The sequence below is a fragment of the Ceratotherium simum genome, chromosome 37 (assembly GCF_057802395.1).
Source record: "Ceratotherium simum simum isolate JZ-2026a chromosome 37, ASM5780239v1, whole genome shotgun sequence".
In the NCBI taxonomy this organism is placed as follows: Eukaryota; Metazoa; Chordata; class Mammalia; order Perissodactyla; family Rhinocerotidae; genus Ceratotherium; species Ceratotherium simum.
In genome coordinates this window covers 25211858-25228705 of record NC_141936.1, presented here as the reverse complement: position 1 = coordinate 25228705, position 16848 = coordinate 25211858, and the positions used below count along the sequence as shown (strand labels likewise).

Below are 16848 nucleotides of genomic sequence, written 5' to 3'. Positions count from 1 at the left end.
AATGAATATTTGCTTCCAGCTATGCTTTGCCCTCACCTAACAATTACATATAATCTTTCACCACAAAGCAAAGAATTGAAAGCAGTTATACTGTACTCTGCTACTTTGGCATCTCCCGTGATGTTTAAATAGGGTCCTGCATAATAATCTGTTATATAATACTGTTTATTAATGGTCTTAGAAAAGAGAGTCCAAATTATTCCACTTGAGCTTAAAAAACATTCATTCTAAAACACTAATCATTTGTCAGGAATTTTCTGTAGCCCCCCAAATTTGCTTCAGCTACCACTATTTTGAATATCATAGCAGCTACTCATAATTAACATCAGTGTTAAATTACAGCACTTTTGAAAAGAACTTTTTGGGGCAACGAAGATTCTCTATCCTTAATGAATTTCTGTGTAACCATTCTGTGCGTTCTGTGTAACCTGGTATGTAACCATTACCAGGTCAAGAAGGAAAGTAGGAAGGCAAGTCCACTGCTGAGTTTCTGTAGGTAAAAATAGATCTGTCTGTCCAAATGATCAGTGGTTAGATGAGTGAGTTCTTGCCAATGAGAAGAAAATGAAAACTCTGGAGACAAAGATGCTGTTGATATTATTAAGAATCTACTCCTCATTTAATTTATTTTATACACTGACATGTGATTTGGTAGTTTTTATGGCTGTCCTAATTTCATATCTCACTTGCTGAAATACCTCCGTTTTTCTTGTTTAGGGGTCTGTACACTTGTTCTCTCAAGGGTCATATAGTAAATGTTTTAGATTTTGAGGGCCATTAGATCTCTGTTGCAACTGCTCAGCTCTCTCATGTGGTGCAAAAGCAGCCGTAGACAATATGTAAACAAATGGCATGGCTGTGTTCTGTTAAACTTTGTTTCCAAGAATGTTTAGCTCACCCTTGACCCTTGATTTAGTTGATAGAGTTACTTACTTCCATTATAAAATATGTATGTAGTAGTGCAAGCCCCCTCCATCATCCATAATTTCTTCCATACTGTTTCTAAGAATCAACACACCAAAATCATTCTATATATATATATATATATATATATAATTATTTATTTGATGAGAACTCTTAGGAATTACTCTCTTAAGTTTCTGTATGTCATACAGCAGTGTTAGCTATAGTCATCCTGTTGTACGTTACATCCCCAGTACTTATTTATCTTATAACTGGGAGTTTGTACTTCTTGACTACCTTCCTGCAATTCCCACGCCCCCGACTCCACCTCTGGTAACTACAAGTCTGATCTGTTTTTCTGAGTTTTTTTCTCTTATAATGATAATATAAGAATTAAAACGTCTCTACATTTTTTTCCTTTTTAAAATGTATTCTATGCTATTGAAAGGGCAAGTGACCTCCTTATTCTTCAGACAACCCAATCACACTCTTACCTCAGGGCCTTTGTACTTGCTAGTGCTGTGTCTGGAACATGACTACCTCTTCTTTGATTTATGCTCAGATGCCACTTGGTCATTGAAAGTTTCCTTCATCACCGCATAAACATAGCAGCCCAGCTGCGCACGCAGATCTTCCCTACACCTGGCTCTCCCTCACTTCAGTCCTCTGCTTTTTCTCCCCAAAGCACTTAGTACCATCTGCCATACTGTATATTTTTAATGTATTCATTTTCTGTCTCCATCCACTTGACTTAGATAGGAAGACTGTCTGTTTTTATCACTGCTTCATCCCTAGTGATTAAAATAGTCCCTGGAACATAACGCTCGACAAAAATAATTTAAAAAGTGAATGAGGGAATGAATGAATGAAAGGCCTATCTGTACCATTAATGAAAGCTTTGATGTTTTCAAAATAAATAATAGCACATTTAAATTTCAGGAGCAGAAAACAGTTCTTCCTTCAAAGCAAGCAGTTCCTGAAGTAATAGAAGACTTTCTCTGTAATTTCCTCATCAAAATGGGAATGACCAGAACTCTTGATTGCTTTCAGTCTGAATGGTAAACAATTAAGTGGATAAATAGTTCTCTAGAAATACTAACGTTATTTAACATGTATTCTTTCAACTGTCTTAAAAGACTTTGAAGTGACTCAACTTATACAAAATGGATGAAATGGATGGAAACCTTTCCTGTCCCCACCACTAAAACCACAACACACACACACAAACACACACACCCACTGCCAAACATACACACTCAGATAAGGATATGAATTTTAAAGAAATTGTTATTAACTATCTTTCCTAAATATTCAAATTTAGGTGATTTTAAAAAATCATGAAAATACAGTATCTCCTGGAGTTATATAATACAAATCTATTTTATGAAATACTTTCCTAATATCTTTTGCATAATTTTAAGGGTATTATTTCCTGCATTAAGACATCCTACTAACTGTACTAATTTGCTTGTTATACTTGTAGTGTAATGGGCTGCCTTTCTCTACTCACACAGCTGATTGATTCTTTTTCTATAAGTATTTCTTCATTTAGAAGTAAGTGGAATTGTATTTTCAAATGATACTAAACACAAGATTTTCTTGTTATAATTGAACACTTTAATAACTTATTAGTTATGAAAATCAGCAGACATGCTGTCTTTATTTCTTTGCTATAGTAGTAATGCCGCCAGGCATGTTTTCTGAGTCCTGACATTCTTTAACAAAATATTATTAAATAATTGGATATGAAAATATATTTAATATTTAAAAGCCATTGCATATTACAGAAAGAGGGAATAATATGATATCTAAAGATATTTTTAGTGTTTTGGGGCTAAATCCCGATTTTAAATAGAGGGGCAATTTGTAACTTCTACTAATCCAACTGTGATGTAATTTTTATTTTCTGCTTCTTGTAGTTCTCATCTACTGAGACCATGCATATAGAAGAAATCAGTTTCCTTATTTTAAATTGCATATCTAATATTAATACATTTAATGAAGAGAACCATTTTTCGTTAATACAATTTAGGAAAAAGAGCAAGTTTGATGGTAGAAAAATAATATTTTCCTATTAAATCTGAAAATTATGTGAATGATTTTTATAAAAATGTCCCCAGGAAATAATTATGAATATATTACAAAACACATTTTTGTAAACCTAGGTAGATGATTAATTTGTGGTACTAATGAAATGAAATATTAATGTGGTTCAGTTCCCTTTTTTTCTGCTAAGAATATGTGTCGGGACGTGTAGTGGTTACATGTTTGGCCAGAAATGATTCCCTTGGAGAAATCTGGAACCAAATATACTCTTAGGTGCTTGTTGTCATGTTATCTTTTTAGATTTAGCAATTTGAATTGAGATGAAATTTCAGGAAACTACAATAGTGTTAGGATTTATAGAACTCCTAAGTAAGCATACTATTTAGCATTATATAACAATCATAAAGTTTGTATAAAATATTTCTTTATTATATGGGTTTACTAATAGTTCAAATAATTTTATCATTATCCCTAGCTGCCAGTTTTTAATGAGATTACAAATTGTTTGTAGTGAGATTACAGTGTATTGGCTATTTTTATTTCCAAAATTTAAAAGTGAAACATTTTTGACTTTGGTCAGAAACCTTTACCTATTCTGCATAGTAGGGCAATAGGAATATTAAATATATTATTTTTACCATTTTCTATTGTGGAGAAAAACACTTATATCATTTCTGTGAATTCATTTAATCTTACAAAAGGTGACAGAACAAGATTTCTCCATTGTTTATAAAAAAACAAACCAAATCCGAAAACCCTGGGCAGTCAAATTTGACTTATGTTCTTTCAATCCTCAAACAGTAATTGCAGTAAATCCTTTAAATCTGGGTTCATGCAAACTAAGACTTTTGAGCCAAATCTGGCTTGCTGTCTATTTTTGTAAATAAAATTTTTTTGGAACACAGCAGGGCCTTTCTTTTAGATACTGTCTGTGGCTGCTGTCATGATATAATAGCAAAGTTAATTAGTCACAATGGAAACCATATAGCCCGGAAAGCTTTTTTGCTAATTCTAAAATATTTATTTTCTGCCCATTTACAAAAAAGGATCATATGTATATGTGTGAATGTAGCGGGGATTTTTTTCTGTGAACCACAAAAGTCTACCCTGTGGGTTTAGTCAATGATATTTTTATGTCCATTTTCGAAGTACTCTGTGGACAATGATAATTTCCTGGGAGGGCAAAATTAGAGAAGGGGTTAAACTGGAAAACGTATGGTAGTGCACGTTAGCTACCTTACCTGCCCGTGTGTCAAGCGTCTTGTCTCCAGTGGACTGTTTTTGCTGGCTCTCAGCCAGGGCAGCACTCACTCACCTGAGACGGACATTCTTGCTCTTCTTGGCCTTTCCTCTTGTTACCTCCTGCTCTGACTGTTCTTTCCTTTACAGCCATATGTTTTGAAAACAGGGTCTTTCTTTTCCTTGTTTCTTTACTCTTTTACTTCCTGTTCAGTCCTTGGTTCTCTCCAGTTTGGCCTCTGTTCCTTCCATTCGAGCGAAAGTCGAGTGGTTACAAAAATGCCATCAGAGGTAGTAGAGCAGTTATGTGTAATATTTAATTACTCATTTAATTTTTTCTTAATTATAGAAGAATTTATAAATTAGTATATTTATTTAATTTTATTCGAAAGAGGTAAATATTGCTTCTTTTAGCCAATAAAATTTGACATAATATACAATTACTCAAATGTGGGCAGTGCAGTTACAACTTTCTGGGAATGGTTAGGTTTTAAAGCCAGGCCGAGAATTAAAATTATCCTTGAAAACTCCCTTTTGCTGCCCAGTGTGTATGGGAAGTATGTGTGGTGGTGTGTACACAGTACTGTCCTTCAATGAAACTACACAGCTAGTTGTTCCTTTAGCATTTAAACCTAATGCTGGTTCTTCAACTGACTGGGAGTTGGCTTCTGGTTATGTGTCATGTTGTAAGAATTTTTTTCCCCAATCAAGATGAAGTTAAACACAGGCATGTTGTGACTCTTCTGTAATGCTAACTTTTACCGTCCTGCAATATGCCAAATTTGAGCTCTGTAAATATATATGCAGAGATTTATTTATGTACTGTATCAAGAAGGCAGCCTTGTAAGTGGATATTTAACATAAATTTTGTAACAAAATTAACATAGTGTTTATTAAATATGAAGGGTTTAAAAATATTTAAGAAGATGAAGCCTTAGGCTTCTCACTCAGGAATGTGCTTTGTATCATTTTCGTTAGCACACTATGTTCTCATGCATTATCTCATTTACTTCTCCCAACAGCTACATGTAGCAGGAAGCCCCTGTTCTGTCTCCTTTATATGGATGGGGAAATGGGCTTAGACAGGTTAGGAAATCGGCCTCGGTAAGTGGCAGCCAGTCACAGCCAGTAAGGGGCAGAGTCAGCTCAGGCTGGGCTGATCTAAAGACCCAACTCCTAACCACAAGGCTGAATTGTGGAATTATACGAGGGAATCTTAAAAAAAAAAAAAAAAATCAATAAAAGTCCCTTTCAGCTTGACTGGAGACTGAAAGAACTTAAGGAATATTTTGATTTAGAGTCCAAATCTGTGCCTAGTTTCCATACTCCTTTGAAGAGTCATGGGGCCGGTACTGAACTTGTTTAACTGTACTATGTTTTTCCTGTGAAGGACTCTCTGCTTCACAGTGATAAATTGCGATGGTGCTGGGGATGCCAGCATCCTCAGGTTGGGCAGTAGTTAAGGGAATTTTGTCTTTGTTGGTGAAATATTTCCCTAACTCTCTCTGAAGACGTGGAGGAAAAATTCTCATTTGATACTACTTATTATCTGGATTACTGTTTCCCTGTCTTTTACATCCTATGCCTTGAGTACCATCTTGAAGGAAAAATAATCCTTACTCTTAATACACAATTTATGTGTTTACTGAAATTCTGTCATACTATTCTCCATTCATAGCAGTGGGTCTTAAACTCTTTTGGTACATAGACAAATCTTATGAAAGCCTATGCACTTTCTCCCTAAAATACATGTGTATTCGCCATTTCTATATAATTCTAAGAGTTTATAGACCTTATGGTAAATATGAAGATCATTAATGTAATTTTATTGGCAATAATTTCATTGGCAGTTCTGTTGGTGGTAAATTTTATTTCAAACTCCTAATAGTTCCAAGAATTTTTTTTTCATCTGAATACTTTTCAGTCTTATTCTAAGGGTTGATGTATAAGGAGAAAGAAATAAAAAGGCCAGACTATATTTCTTTAAAACGCACATATACACACATATTTGAAACAAAACCAAAACGTTTTTGTGGGAAAATGCAGGTTTTACTGAGAAATATATTTCTAGAGTTTGTAGATTAAGATTCCCAGTTATCTTATATTAATGTAATAGTTTTAGTGAATTTAAAGTCATGTTTAATGTTTTTACAAGGGTGGCAGAAATTTTGTGTGATAAATGATTTTTGAACGTCCTAAGATATATATGATGTAGTATGTGTTATGTTTTGATTTGTACTTATTTTGCCACATGTTAATTTATTTACATAGCATTTAATAAGACTACTTATCACTTTTTCTTATCAAATTAATTTCTTTTTTTTTTATAATTTTATTTATTTATTTTTTCCCCCAAAGCCCCAGTAGATAGTTGTATGACATAGCTGCACATCCCTCTAGTTGCTGTATGTGGGATGCAGCCCCAGCACGGCCGGAGAAGTGGTGCGTCGGTGTGCGCCCGGGATCCGAACCCAGGCCGCCAGCAGCGGAGCACGTGCACCCAACCGCTAAGCCATGGGGCTGGCCCTCAAATTAATTTCTTTAGTGATTTTTTTTCTGCATTAAACAAAGCAAGTTGCTGAAAACCAATTTTATGGTCAAAAACACTTTATGGTCTAATACTTCAATCGATCCTTATGTCTTCTCTTCTGAAATAAGTATAAATCACATTCCAAATATGGATAAAATAGTGAATTTATGATTAAATGGTTATCTATTTGTTGTTTTATAAATTGCGGCAAATATTACTTAATATTGATTCAGTTATCTTAACCTGGCTATTCTGGATGGGTTCTCTTGCTGATTATTTTAAATATCAGATAAGATATGTAACACAAAAACATATGACTGTTAATGTGTAATATATTAATAAAGTTATGATTTGTAATATGAAAATATTCATAATTAAAAATTTTAAACCTGTATTTAGCTCATCTATAGCAAGCTTTGTTGGGATTTCTTCTTTAATAACTTTATTACTTGAAATGTATAGAAAAATAAGCATAGAAAAGCTCAGATTGTTTATCTTTATTAATTTATACATATAATGATTAAAATTGTAATTATTTATAAATCTGTAAATGATTCTCTGGTGTTTCTTTTTATTTCACTGAGAAAGTAGAAGAGAAGATCCACAGCTCATCCCTTCCTCTGTACCAACCTGCTGCCTCTGTTTCTCTGTTCTCTCCTGTCCCCGAGACTGAGCCATACACAGTCATCCCAGGCCCACCCTCCTCGTGTCTACTGGATCCCAGCTCCTCTCACCTACTCAAGGACATTGCTCCTGCAATTGTCCCTTCTCCTTCCTGCATTGTCAATTTTTTCTCTCTCTGCTGGGTCATTCCCATAAGCATATGGATGTGCAATAATATATTGTATATTAAAAAAGCAAGAAAACAAAAAAATCACCCTGGACTCCACATCTTTTTCTAGGTACATCATCTTGATTTCCTAGGCTGTTCTTTATGGCATAGCTCCTTGAAAGACTGTTGCAGCTTCTTCATTTCCTACTCTCTTATACCTCCTCTAGTTCTGCTTTCGTCTCCATGACTGTAGTGAAACGCTTTTCAATGACTTCACGTTGCCAAGTTGAGTGATTGATCCTCAGTGCTCCTTATTCCTCCTCTTTACAGCATTTGTCACTGGTGTTTATTTCTTCCTTCTTGCTACACTTTATTTGCTTGGTCCCTAAGCCACAGCTGTCTCATATTCTCCCACTACTTCTCTGTCTTCTGTTTCTTAGTCTCTAGTTGGTAGTGTTTCCTTCTTTTCCCCGTCTTGAAACAGTCCTAGGACTTCTTCACGTCTCTGTTCACATTCACTCCCTAGCCAGCCTCATCCAGTCTTGTGACTTTAAACAGTATCTCTTTACTGATGATTCCCAAATTTAAAGGGCACGCCCTGACTTTTTCCCTGAACTCTGGACGTATATACTCAATATCCATCTTCACTTGAATGCCCGCTAGGCATATTGCATTTACAGTGAATAGAAACAATGCCTTGATTTCTCCAAGCACCAGCTCCTAGCGTGTTCGTCCCCATCTCAGTAAATGGCTGTCTGTTGCTCAGCCAAAAAAAAAACCTTGGAGTCATGCTTGGCTTCTCTTTTTTACCAACACCTGGCAGCTGATCCATAAGAGAACCTCATTGGCTCCACCTTACAGCTTGTCCAGAAGGGACCCATTTCTCATAATCTCCACCACTGCCCACTTGGCTCAAGCCGCCATTCTCTCTCTCCTGGACCACTGCAGCAGCCTCCTAACTAGTCGCTCTGAGTCTACTCTTGCTCCTCTACAGTCGGTTTCTTCAGACTAGCACCAGACTAATCCTTTTAAAACATAAATCTGACCAGTGTCACTCGTCTCTCAAAACCTTCCAAGAGCTTCAGTCTGATTCAGGGTGAAATAGTGTCCTCTCTGGCTCCCTGCTGTCTTCCTGACCTGTCTCTCACCGCCCTCTCCCTTGCTCACCTAGTTGGCTCTGGAGACTCCAGATATTCTGGCTCCTGGCTCTTCCTTGTGCATAACAAGCACCTCCTTTCTCAGGGCCTTTACACGTCCTTTTCTGTCAGCCAAGAATGCTCCTCTCCCACATATCCACATGGCTTAGGCCCTCAGGTCCTTCAGCTCTCTGCTCAAACACCGCTTTGTCAGGCGTACTTTCTCTGATCATCTTATATAAAATAGCACAAACACCCCATCAGTGTCCACCTCAGTCTCTCTATCCCTCTTATCCTGCTTTATTTTTATTTATTTACTTATTTTATTTATTTATTTTGATGAGGAAGAGATTTTTCCTGAGCTAAGATCTGGGCCAGTCTTCATCTATTTTGTATGGGGGTCCCTGCCATAGCATGGCTGCCCCCGAGTGGTGTAGGTCTGCACCTGTAACCGAACCCGGGCCACCGAAGCAGAGGACACCAAACTTAACCACTAGGCTGTGCGGCTGGCCCCTTATCCTGCTTTATTTTACTTCATAAAATGTCTCACCATCCACACTAGAATGAAAACTCCATTAGATGGGGATGGGGACTGTTGTTGCTTTCACCAGTGTCTAGATTAGTGCCTGGAACATAGATGTTCAGTTATATTTTATGTACCATGATGATATTAGTACTTAGAAATTCATTAATATTTTATTTTAAAAATATATTATGTGTTGACATTTTAATTTATAAAAGTAATACTGCAAGTAATTAAGCATTCCCTAAGACTTAATTTTTTGAATTATACATATATTAAGCCAATTTAGTGGAAAGACACAACATAAAGTCTTTCGTTTGATTTTATCCTAGGTATGAGTTGATACAGAAGGGAGTAACTGAACTTAGAGAGACTGGGAATGTTCCAGATGTCTACACCCAGAATATGCTTTTAGAAAATGAGAACAAAAATTTGAAGAAAGACTTGAAGCACTACAAACAGGCGGCTGAGTATGTTATTTTTTAAATGACTTTCTTTTTATTTTGGACTAAATAAAACAGTCAAATGAGGCTAATAGGTGGATGGTGGTTAATGTACCAGAGCTTTATTCTGGAGAACTGAATTATATTTAAATTCTAGTTGGAAAAAATGTGAAAGGCTTCACTAGCAAATTAATTCACTAGGTGACCAGAACTCTCACAATTGCAACTCACCAACAGGAGTGGAATGCAGGGTTTGTGGAGGAGATGGTTAATTTATTATATAACAGTCACTTTCTTATGTATTTTGATAATCTTTTCATGGTTATGAAATCTTCCCCTGTGAGGATAAGCTAATTTCTGAAATAATAATAAAATTATAGAAAGAGAGGAAAGAAGGAGCTAGAATATTCCTAGTAGAGGAATTTTAGTATTTTAAAATTCCCTGAAGGAAACCATTGTTTTGTAATTTCCTAGCGTGAAGTTATGCACAGAGGAGAAATTTAACAGTTAGAAGCCAAATCTCTCCATATCTTTCTTTCTTTCTAAAATTAATGGAAGACATGCAATTTTTGGTGAACAAATTTGGATAAACAGACAGTATTATTCTACCAAAGACAAATATGTGAATGTGTTAACTTGGAGTGATTCTCCTCATCTAAGACAATGTTAGATGGAAAGTCAGTGCTTAGGTATGGAGCAGAGACAGTTCATGTTTTGTTCATTAATTTTTATTAAATATATTTAGAGAGGGGCTTTCCCTGTTGAGGGTATTATGCTAAGTGAAATAAGACAGAGGGAGAAGGTCAAATACTATATGATCTCTCTCCTAAGATAAAGAAGATAAAAACAAGAACAAACAAACATAGTGACAGAGATTGGATTGGTGGTTACCAGAGGGGAATGGGGGAGGGAGGAGAGCAAAAGGGATGATTAGGCACATGTGTGTGGTGATGGGTTGTAATTAGTATTTGGGTGGTGAACATGATGTAATCTATGCAGAAATAGAAGTATAATGATGTACACCTGAATTTTATACAATGTTATAACCAATGTTACCACAATAACAAAAATTTAAAAATTTTTAAAAAAATAATCATATTAAATCAAAAATTAGATAAACAGAACTACCATGTAGGGACACAAATATTTTAAAGATCTTTGTAAAAAAATTTAATGTAAAGAAACAAGACTTTGCATTGCAAAGTGGAGGAAACGTTTAAGCTCCTACTTTGAAAAGGTGGTAGTAAATAAAAGATAGTTTGTATAGTCATTTATTAAGTTATTATATGTACTTATAGAAGGTTTTTTGCAAGTTATACAAATTTCATATTATCTATGGATGTACTATTTGGCATTTTGTACTTTGGGAAGAAGTGTATGATGATCCACAAAATATGTTGTTAGAGCCAGCATTCTCTCTCTTCTCGGTTCCATTTCTCAGAAGGGGTTTGCACCGTTGGCCCTGGTGCTCACTGTGATTCTGTATAGACACTCATGGATGCACTGGGAGTTTGACACAGCACATTTTTTAGTGTGCTGCCAAGTGTACTGTTTCAGTTCCTGATCTCCTTTGAATCATTGCTTGAGGTTGCTAATTTTCTTTTGAATAAGTATAGCCTCTTTGTGCAATGAGTTTTGCGCCAATAACATAAATAATCATTGTTGATTACTCGTTGTTTATTGAATATTATATTTAATGACTATAATAAAAACCATGTAAACTATTACCCATGCAAATTATTAACTTAATGTTAAAAGAAGCCATAATTAAAACAGATATCACTCAAAAGAAATCTGTCTCTTGTTTGTATTTACTAAAATATCAGATTACTAAATGTTTATAAAAATTACTTTACTTACTAAAATATAGTTTTAGTTTCAACCGCTTATGGTTCTCTCTCAAATCTATCTCATTCAGTATAATTTAAAATTATACAAAGTAGAAAAGGAAAATATTTACTTGCTTTAGTCTACCTGACACGGAAAATGTGAAGGAAAGCAGCTTGACCCTTAGTAGATGACTAGTAGTTATGTCACTGAATGCACACTGTGCACACTGTGCTTCACAGCAACTTTTGTGAGGTGTTTCCCTGTGGCCTCATTCTGCTGGATACAGTCTCAGAAAATGGAGAATGAGGTTTTGTAAAAAATTCCCCAAACTACATCTACATGCAATGACTTTGCCCCAAATTGTAATGTTTCATCACACAGGTTTTTCAATTTGCCTTATAAGGATATTTTTTCAATAGGAATTAGTAATAAACATTGGTTTCTCTTTATGGAATTTAACCTAAAGTTTTCCTTTTTAGGATTAAGGCTATTTCTTAAAGCAAGATTAAGTGTTAAATACTTAATGCTTTTAAGTTAAATACTTTTCTAATAATAGTTAATATTTAATATGCAAAAAGAGTCAGGTTACAAATATATTAGATACATATTGTCTTGATGATACCGATAGTATTTAATGATGTATTGGAAAAACTAGAGAAATTGTATAGCTATAAGCTTAATATTTATCTAGGGGAGAGTTTCCGTGGAAAGAACACTGAACTTAAAGTTCAAATACCTAGCTTCCAATATTCTGCTACTTATTGAGTCAGTTTTCTTATTGTTCAACTGGGAGTAATTATACATAATATTATTAACTCCTAGGGAGTGATGTGATAATTAAATGAGACAATCTATGTTGAAGAGCTGTGTAAATCACATACTGCTTTGAAAATGTCAGCTATTACTATCAATATCTCTAAAGGCTGTCATCCCTGGATATTTTTTAATCATCACATCATTAATATTTTGGAAATTCAGCAGTGATGAAGCATGAAGGAAGACATGAAAGGGGAAAATATTTCACTCTAAAATATCATTTGAATTGCAATAATTAATGCCAGAATTTTTTTTTTTTCTCTGTTGTAAGCCAATTTTAGAATGGAGGTTGTTCCTATACTTGCTACAAATGTAGGTTATCTTCTAAAACATAAAGTTTGGGAAATAACTGTTGGGAAAATTTTCTTATAGATGTTTTAAGGGGAAAAATTCTTGTAAAATAGATTCATAGTTATGGTGAAGGTAAAGGTATATTACATACTAGATACTGGAGAGGCATAATATGAGTGGGAGTGTGACAGTCTTTCTTGGAAAAGGAGAATATAAGTGTGGTTTTCTATTGAAATGTAGACCAATTGTTCTTTTGAATGCAGAGACCTAGAATTTAAGGGACCTGCGGCACATTTGCAGAGAATTGTTGGTTGAATGAAGCCTAGAAAGCGTCACTTAGAGTTACAGTACCTTTCACAGCCAAGGCGCTGTTTCATAAACTTCATTTTATTTGGTAGTTGACATGCCACAATATTCACCTCAGCCTGAGGTCCATAAAACTGTTGCAAGTTTTATTAATTAGGAACGTGTTTGCTTGATCATGTTTCCTATCTTAACTAGCATTTTATGTCTTCTTCTCATAGTGTAGACATTGCAAGTGTTCCCAGTTGGATGGTTTACTCCCAAAAGCACCGTTGTGCTTGTTCTTTAACATCCTGCTGGCTCTCACCTCGCCTCTTCTACTCAAGTAGACATCGTATTTCTCGTTCCTCTCGTCCTTCAGCTTCTGTGACAGCATGCTGTCCTGCCTCTCCTCCTCCCTCTTGGACAGGCTGCTTTTCCTGTTCTTGCCTCCACACTGTTGACACTCGCTAAGGCTGTGCTGTCCAACGAGAATAGCCACTAACTACGTGTGGATGTTGACAGGTATAACATGTGTCAGGTGGTGGTGGGTACTGTGAAGAAAAATAACATGGGTAAAGGGACAGAGATAAATGGCGTGCTGTTTTATATGGGGTGCTGGGGGAAGTCCTCTCAGATATCTGAAGAAACTGAGGGAGAAGGCCATGTGTAAACTTGAGAAAAGGGAATTCCAAGCAGAAGGAAGAGGCAGTATAAAGAGCTTGTGGTGGGGACAGCTTGGCTTGTTAGGGGACCAGCAAGGAGACCATAGTGACCGGAACCAGGGGGCACGTGGTAGAGGCCTTCGTTAGACCTTTGCTTTCTTTCCTGTGGGTGGGTTGTGAGCTTAATGGATGGTTTTGAGAAGCATAATGTGAGCTGGCTTCTGTGTGGAAAATGGACTGGATGGAGGGGTGTGATGGAAACAGGGAGAACATTATATCCTGCATAACCTTCTCATGCGTTGGTGTAGCTGGGTACCACGTGGCAATAATGAAATCAGACAAGCTCCTTATGGGACAGTTAGGTTCTTGAAAGGACAACATCTGCTGTTGTCAGACTCCGTGGCACTAACCCCACTAGACTTTGGTTCGGGACAGATATTGATATCAGATCAGGTATTGTGGATAGAGCAACACATACATGACACTCTGTCGTTTATTAAATATAAGAATATAATTATCATTTAGTCTCCTTATATGTAAGTGGGGTAATAGTCCTGTCTTGAGGGAATCATTTAAAAGTGTTTAGCACAATATCTGTCACATGGTAAGTGCTCAATGAACATTCTCAGTATTCAGTATTACAGCACCCCTTTTTTCTTTCATAACACTCACTACAGTGTACGATTATTTAAATGTATATTTTATTTTCTTATTCATTTTCTCTATACTCCTGTAAACTTAATGAAGGCAAAGATTGTGCTTGTTTTATCCATCATGGTGTAATACGCATGGTACCTGGTATACAACATGTATCAAGTGGATAGAATAGCATCATCATCATCAACATTATTATTAGTGACAGCAGCAACACTGAATAAACAACCAAGGATGGCATTTCTTCTATAAGGCAGATACATAGCAATTTACTTATCTATTTACACATATTACCTTTGTAATTCTGAAAGAATATCAAGCATATAGAAAGTAAAATAAAATAGGGATAAAAATAGAACAGGGAATCTCATGGGCCTATCAGAGAGTTTCAAAACTTATCAACTTTCTGCCGTTCTTGTCTCATTTCTACCCCCACCATGCCCTACCACACACCCAGTTATTACACTATGTTTTACAGTTCGTTTTGAGTTATAATTTTACGTAAATTGAAATGTACAAGTCTTAGCTATATAATTTTGAAAAACAGATGAAGTCTTGTAACCTCCAGAGCCATCTCAATATACAACATTGCTGTCTATCCAGAAATTTCCCTCGTGTCCCTTCTTAGTCATTCCCTGCCCTGGCAGTCACTGTTCTGATTTTTTTCACCTTAGATTAGTTTTGCCTTTTTGAGAACTTCATAAATGGAATCACAGAATGTTCTTTTCATTGTGTTTGGCGTCTTACACTCAGCATGAAGTCTGTGAAATTTATCTATGATTTTTGCATTTATCAGTAGTTTGAGTTCCTTTATTGCTGAGTATAGCAATATATATACTCTGTTGTATAGTGTATACCACAGTTTATTTATCCGTTTTCTATTGAGCTGTTTCTGTGGTTATTATGAATAATACTGCTATGAACATTTGTGTACAAGTCTCGTTGTGGGAATGAGTTCTCACTTTTTTTGGATACAAACTTAGGAGTGGAATGTCTGGATCAAACAGTAGAAGTATGTTTAACTTTATAAGAGACTACCACTCCATTTTCCAGCTTTCAAATTGGGTCATTTTATATTCCCATTAGTGACATATGAGAGCTCCGCTTGTTCCACAGGGCCGGCAACACTGAGTGTTGTTAGTCTTTTCAATTTTAGCCATTTTAGTGGTTGTACAGGAGCAACTTGTGCTTTTGATATGCATTTTCCTGATAACTAATGATATCGAATACATTTTTTTTGTGCTTATTGGCCGTTTGTCTATCCTGCTTTCTGTATAAGTCTTTTGCCCATTTTTGATTGGATTGTTTATCTTACTGTTGAGTTGTAAGAGTTCCTTATATATTCTGGATACAAGTCTTTTGTCAGAATATTGTGAATATTTTCTCCCAGTTAATGGCCAGACTCTTCAATTTCTTAATGGTGTCTTTGGATGAGCAGAAGTTTTAAATTTTGGTGAAGTCTAATTTATCTTTTTTATAGTATTGCTTTTGATATTTTGTCTAAGATACCATTGGCTGCTGTTAGGTCGCAGAGATATTCTCCTATGTTTTCTTCCAAAACCTTTAAAGATTTAGAATTTTTATTTCAGTCTATGATCTATCTTTAATTTTTGTATATAGTGTGAGGTAGGAGCTGTAATTTAACTTTCCTTCCTGTAGGAATATCCAATTGTTCCAGCACCATTCTTAAAAAGGTTTTTTATCCTTTATTGAATTTCTTTGGCATTTTTGTTGAAAATCAAGGGACTATAATCGTGGATTTATTTCTAGACTCTATTTTGTTCCATTCATCTATTTGTTTGTCCTTATGCTGATACCACACTCTTGATTATTTTAGCTTTAAGTAAGTTCTTAAAGTCGGGTAGTGTTAGTCCTCCAGCTTTGTTCTTCTTTTTTAAAGATAGTTTGGCTATTCTAGGTCCTTTGTATTTCCGTATAAATTTTAGAGCCATTCTGTCAATTTCTATAGAAAGGCATGGGTGGCATTAGGATTGAGATTGAGTTGAATCTGTAACTTAATTTGGGAAAAGTGTGTGTGTGTGTTTGTGTGTGTGTGTTACACATGTATTTACATATACACATTTTTTTGGGGGGGAGAAGGATTAATGTATTCATACATTTTAGTCTTCTAATCTGTTTACATGGTACATCTCTCCTTTTATCTAGGTTATCTTTAATTTAATACTATATATTTATGAAGGAGCTTGAAATTTATGCCCTTTACATCTAGCTATCTAATGCATATATTTTGTTGTTACACTATGAGCTCCATATAATAGGGACTGTGTCTGTGCTCAACATATCCCCAGGGCCTATAGCTGTGCCTGGCAAATAGGAGGGGCTTAAGTGAATGTGTGCGGTTAACATTTTGGCTCTTTAGTTATAATAATTTTTAGAGTAGTTAATTGATGATTTTTGCCCCTTTCATAGCATTCCTTTGGAGTAGGCCTTATTGTCCTTTCACAATTGGAATTTAAATAACTTTCTATAAAGCTAAATCTTGCCCCATTCAGAGTGCTGTCTTCTTTGGTTGGCTTTTACATCAAGGAAATATAATGCAGACCAGAAAAGGTTTATTGAGAGTCCTGAAGATTTGACAGAAAATAATACTGACTGGAATTACTAATTAGAAGATTAAAATGTACCATTTTCAAAATAATGAAATACTTTCTTTTACTTTCTTCCTGAAAATATAGACATAAAGAAAACTAAAATTAA

At 35.4% G+C, this 16848-nt stretch overlaps 1 protein-coding gene across 17 annotated transcripts in view; it reads left to right on the top strand.

Annotated features, from left to right (window-relative positions):
* Positions 1-16848, top strand: part of LOC106801446 (sperm-associated antigen 16 protein-like) — a 162622-nt gene that overhangs the window by 51923 nt on the left and 93851 nt on the right. For 12 of the 17 annotated variants that reach the window (XM_087424856.1, XM_087424855.1, XM_087424858.1 and 9 more), the window contains 2 exons: positions 1843-1961; positions 9482-9619. The exons of 2 other annotated variants lie outside the window; for them this stretch is intronic. In XM_087424856.1, the coding sequence (XP_087280982.1) occupies positions 1843-1961; positions 9482-9619 (257 nt within the window). Of the gene's footprint in view, positions 1-1842; positions 1962-9481; positions 10491-16848 lie in introns of those variants that run through there. 3 more of the 17 variants (XM_087424866.1, XM_087424867.1, XM_014785275.2) reach the window with 2 other exon arrangements.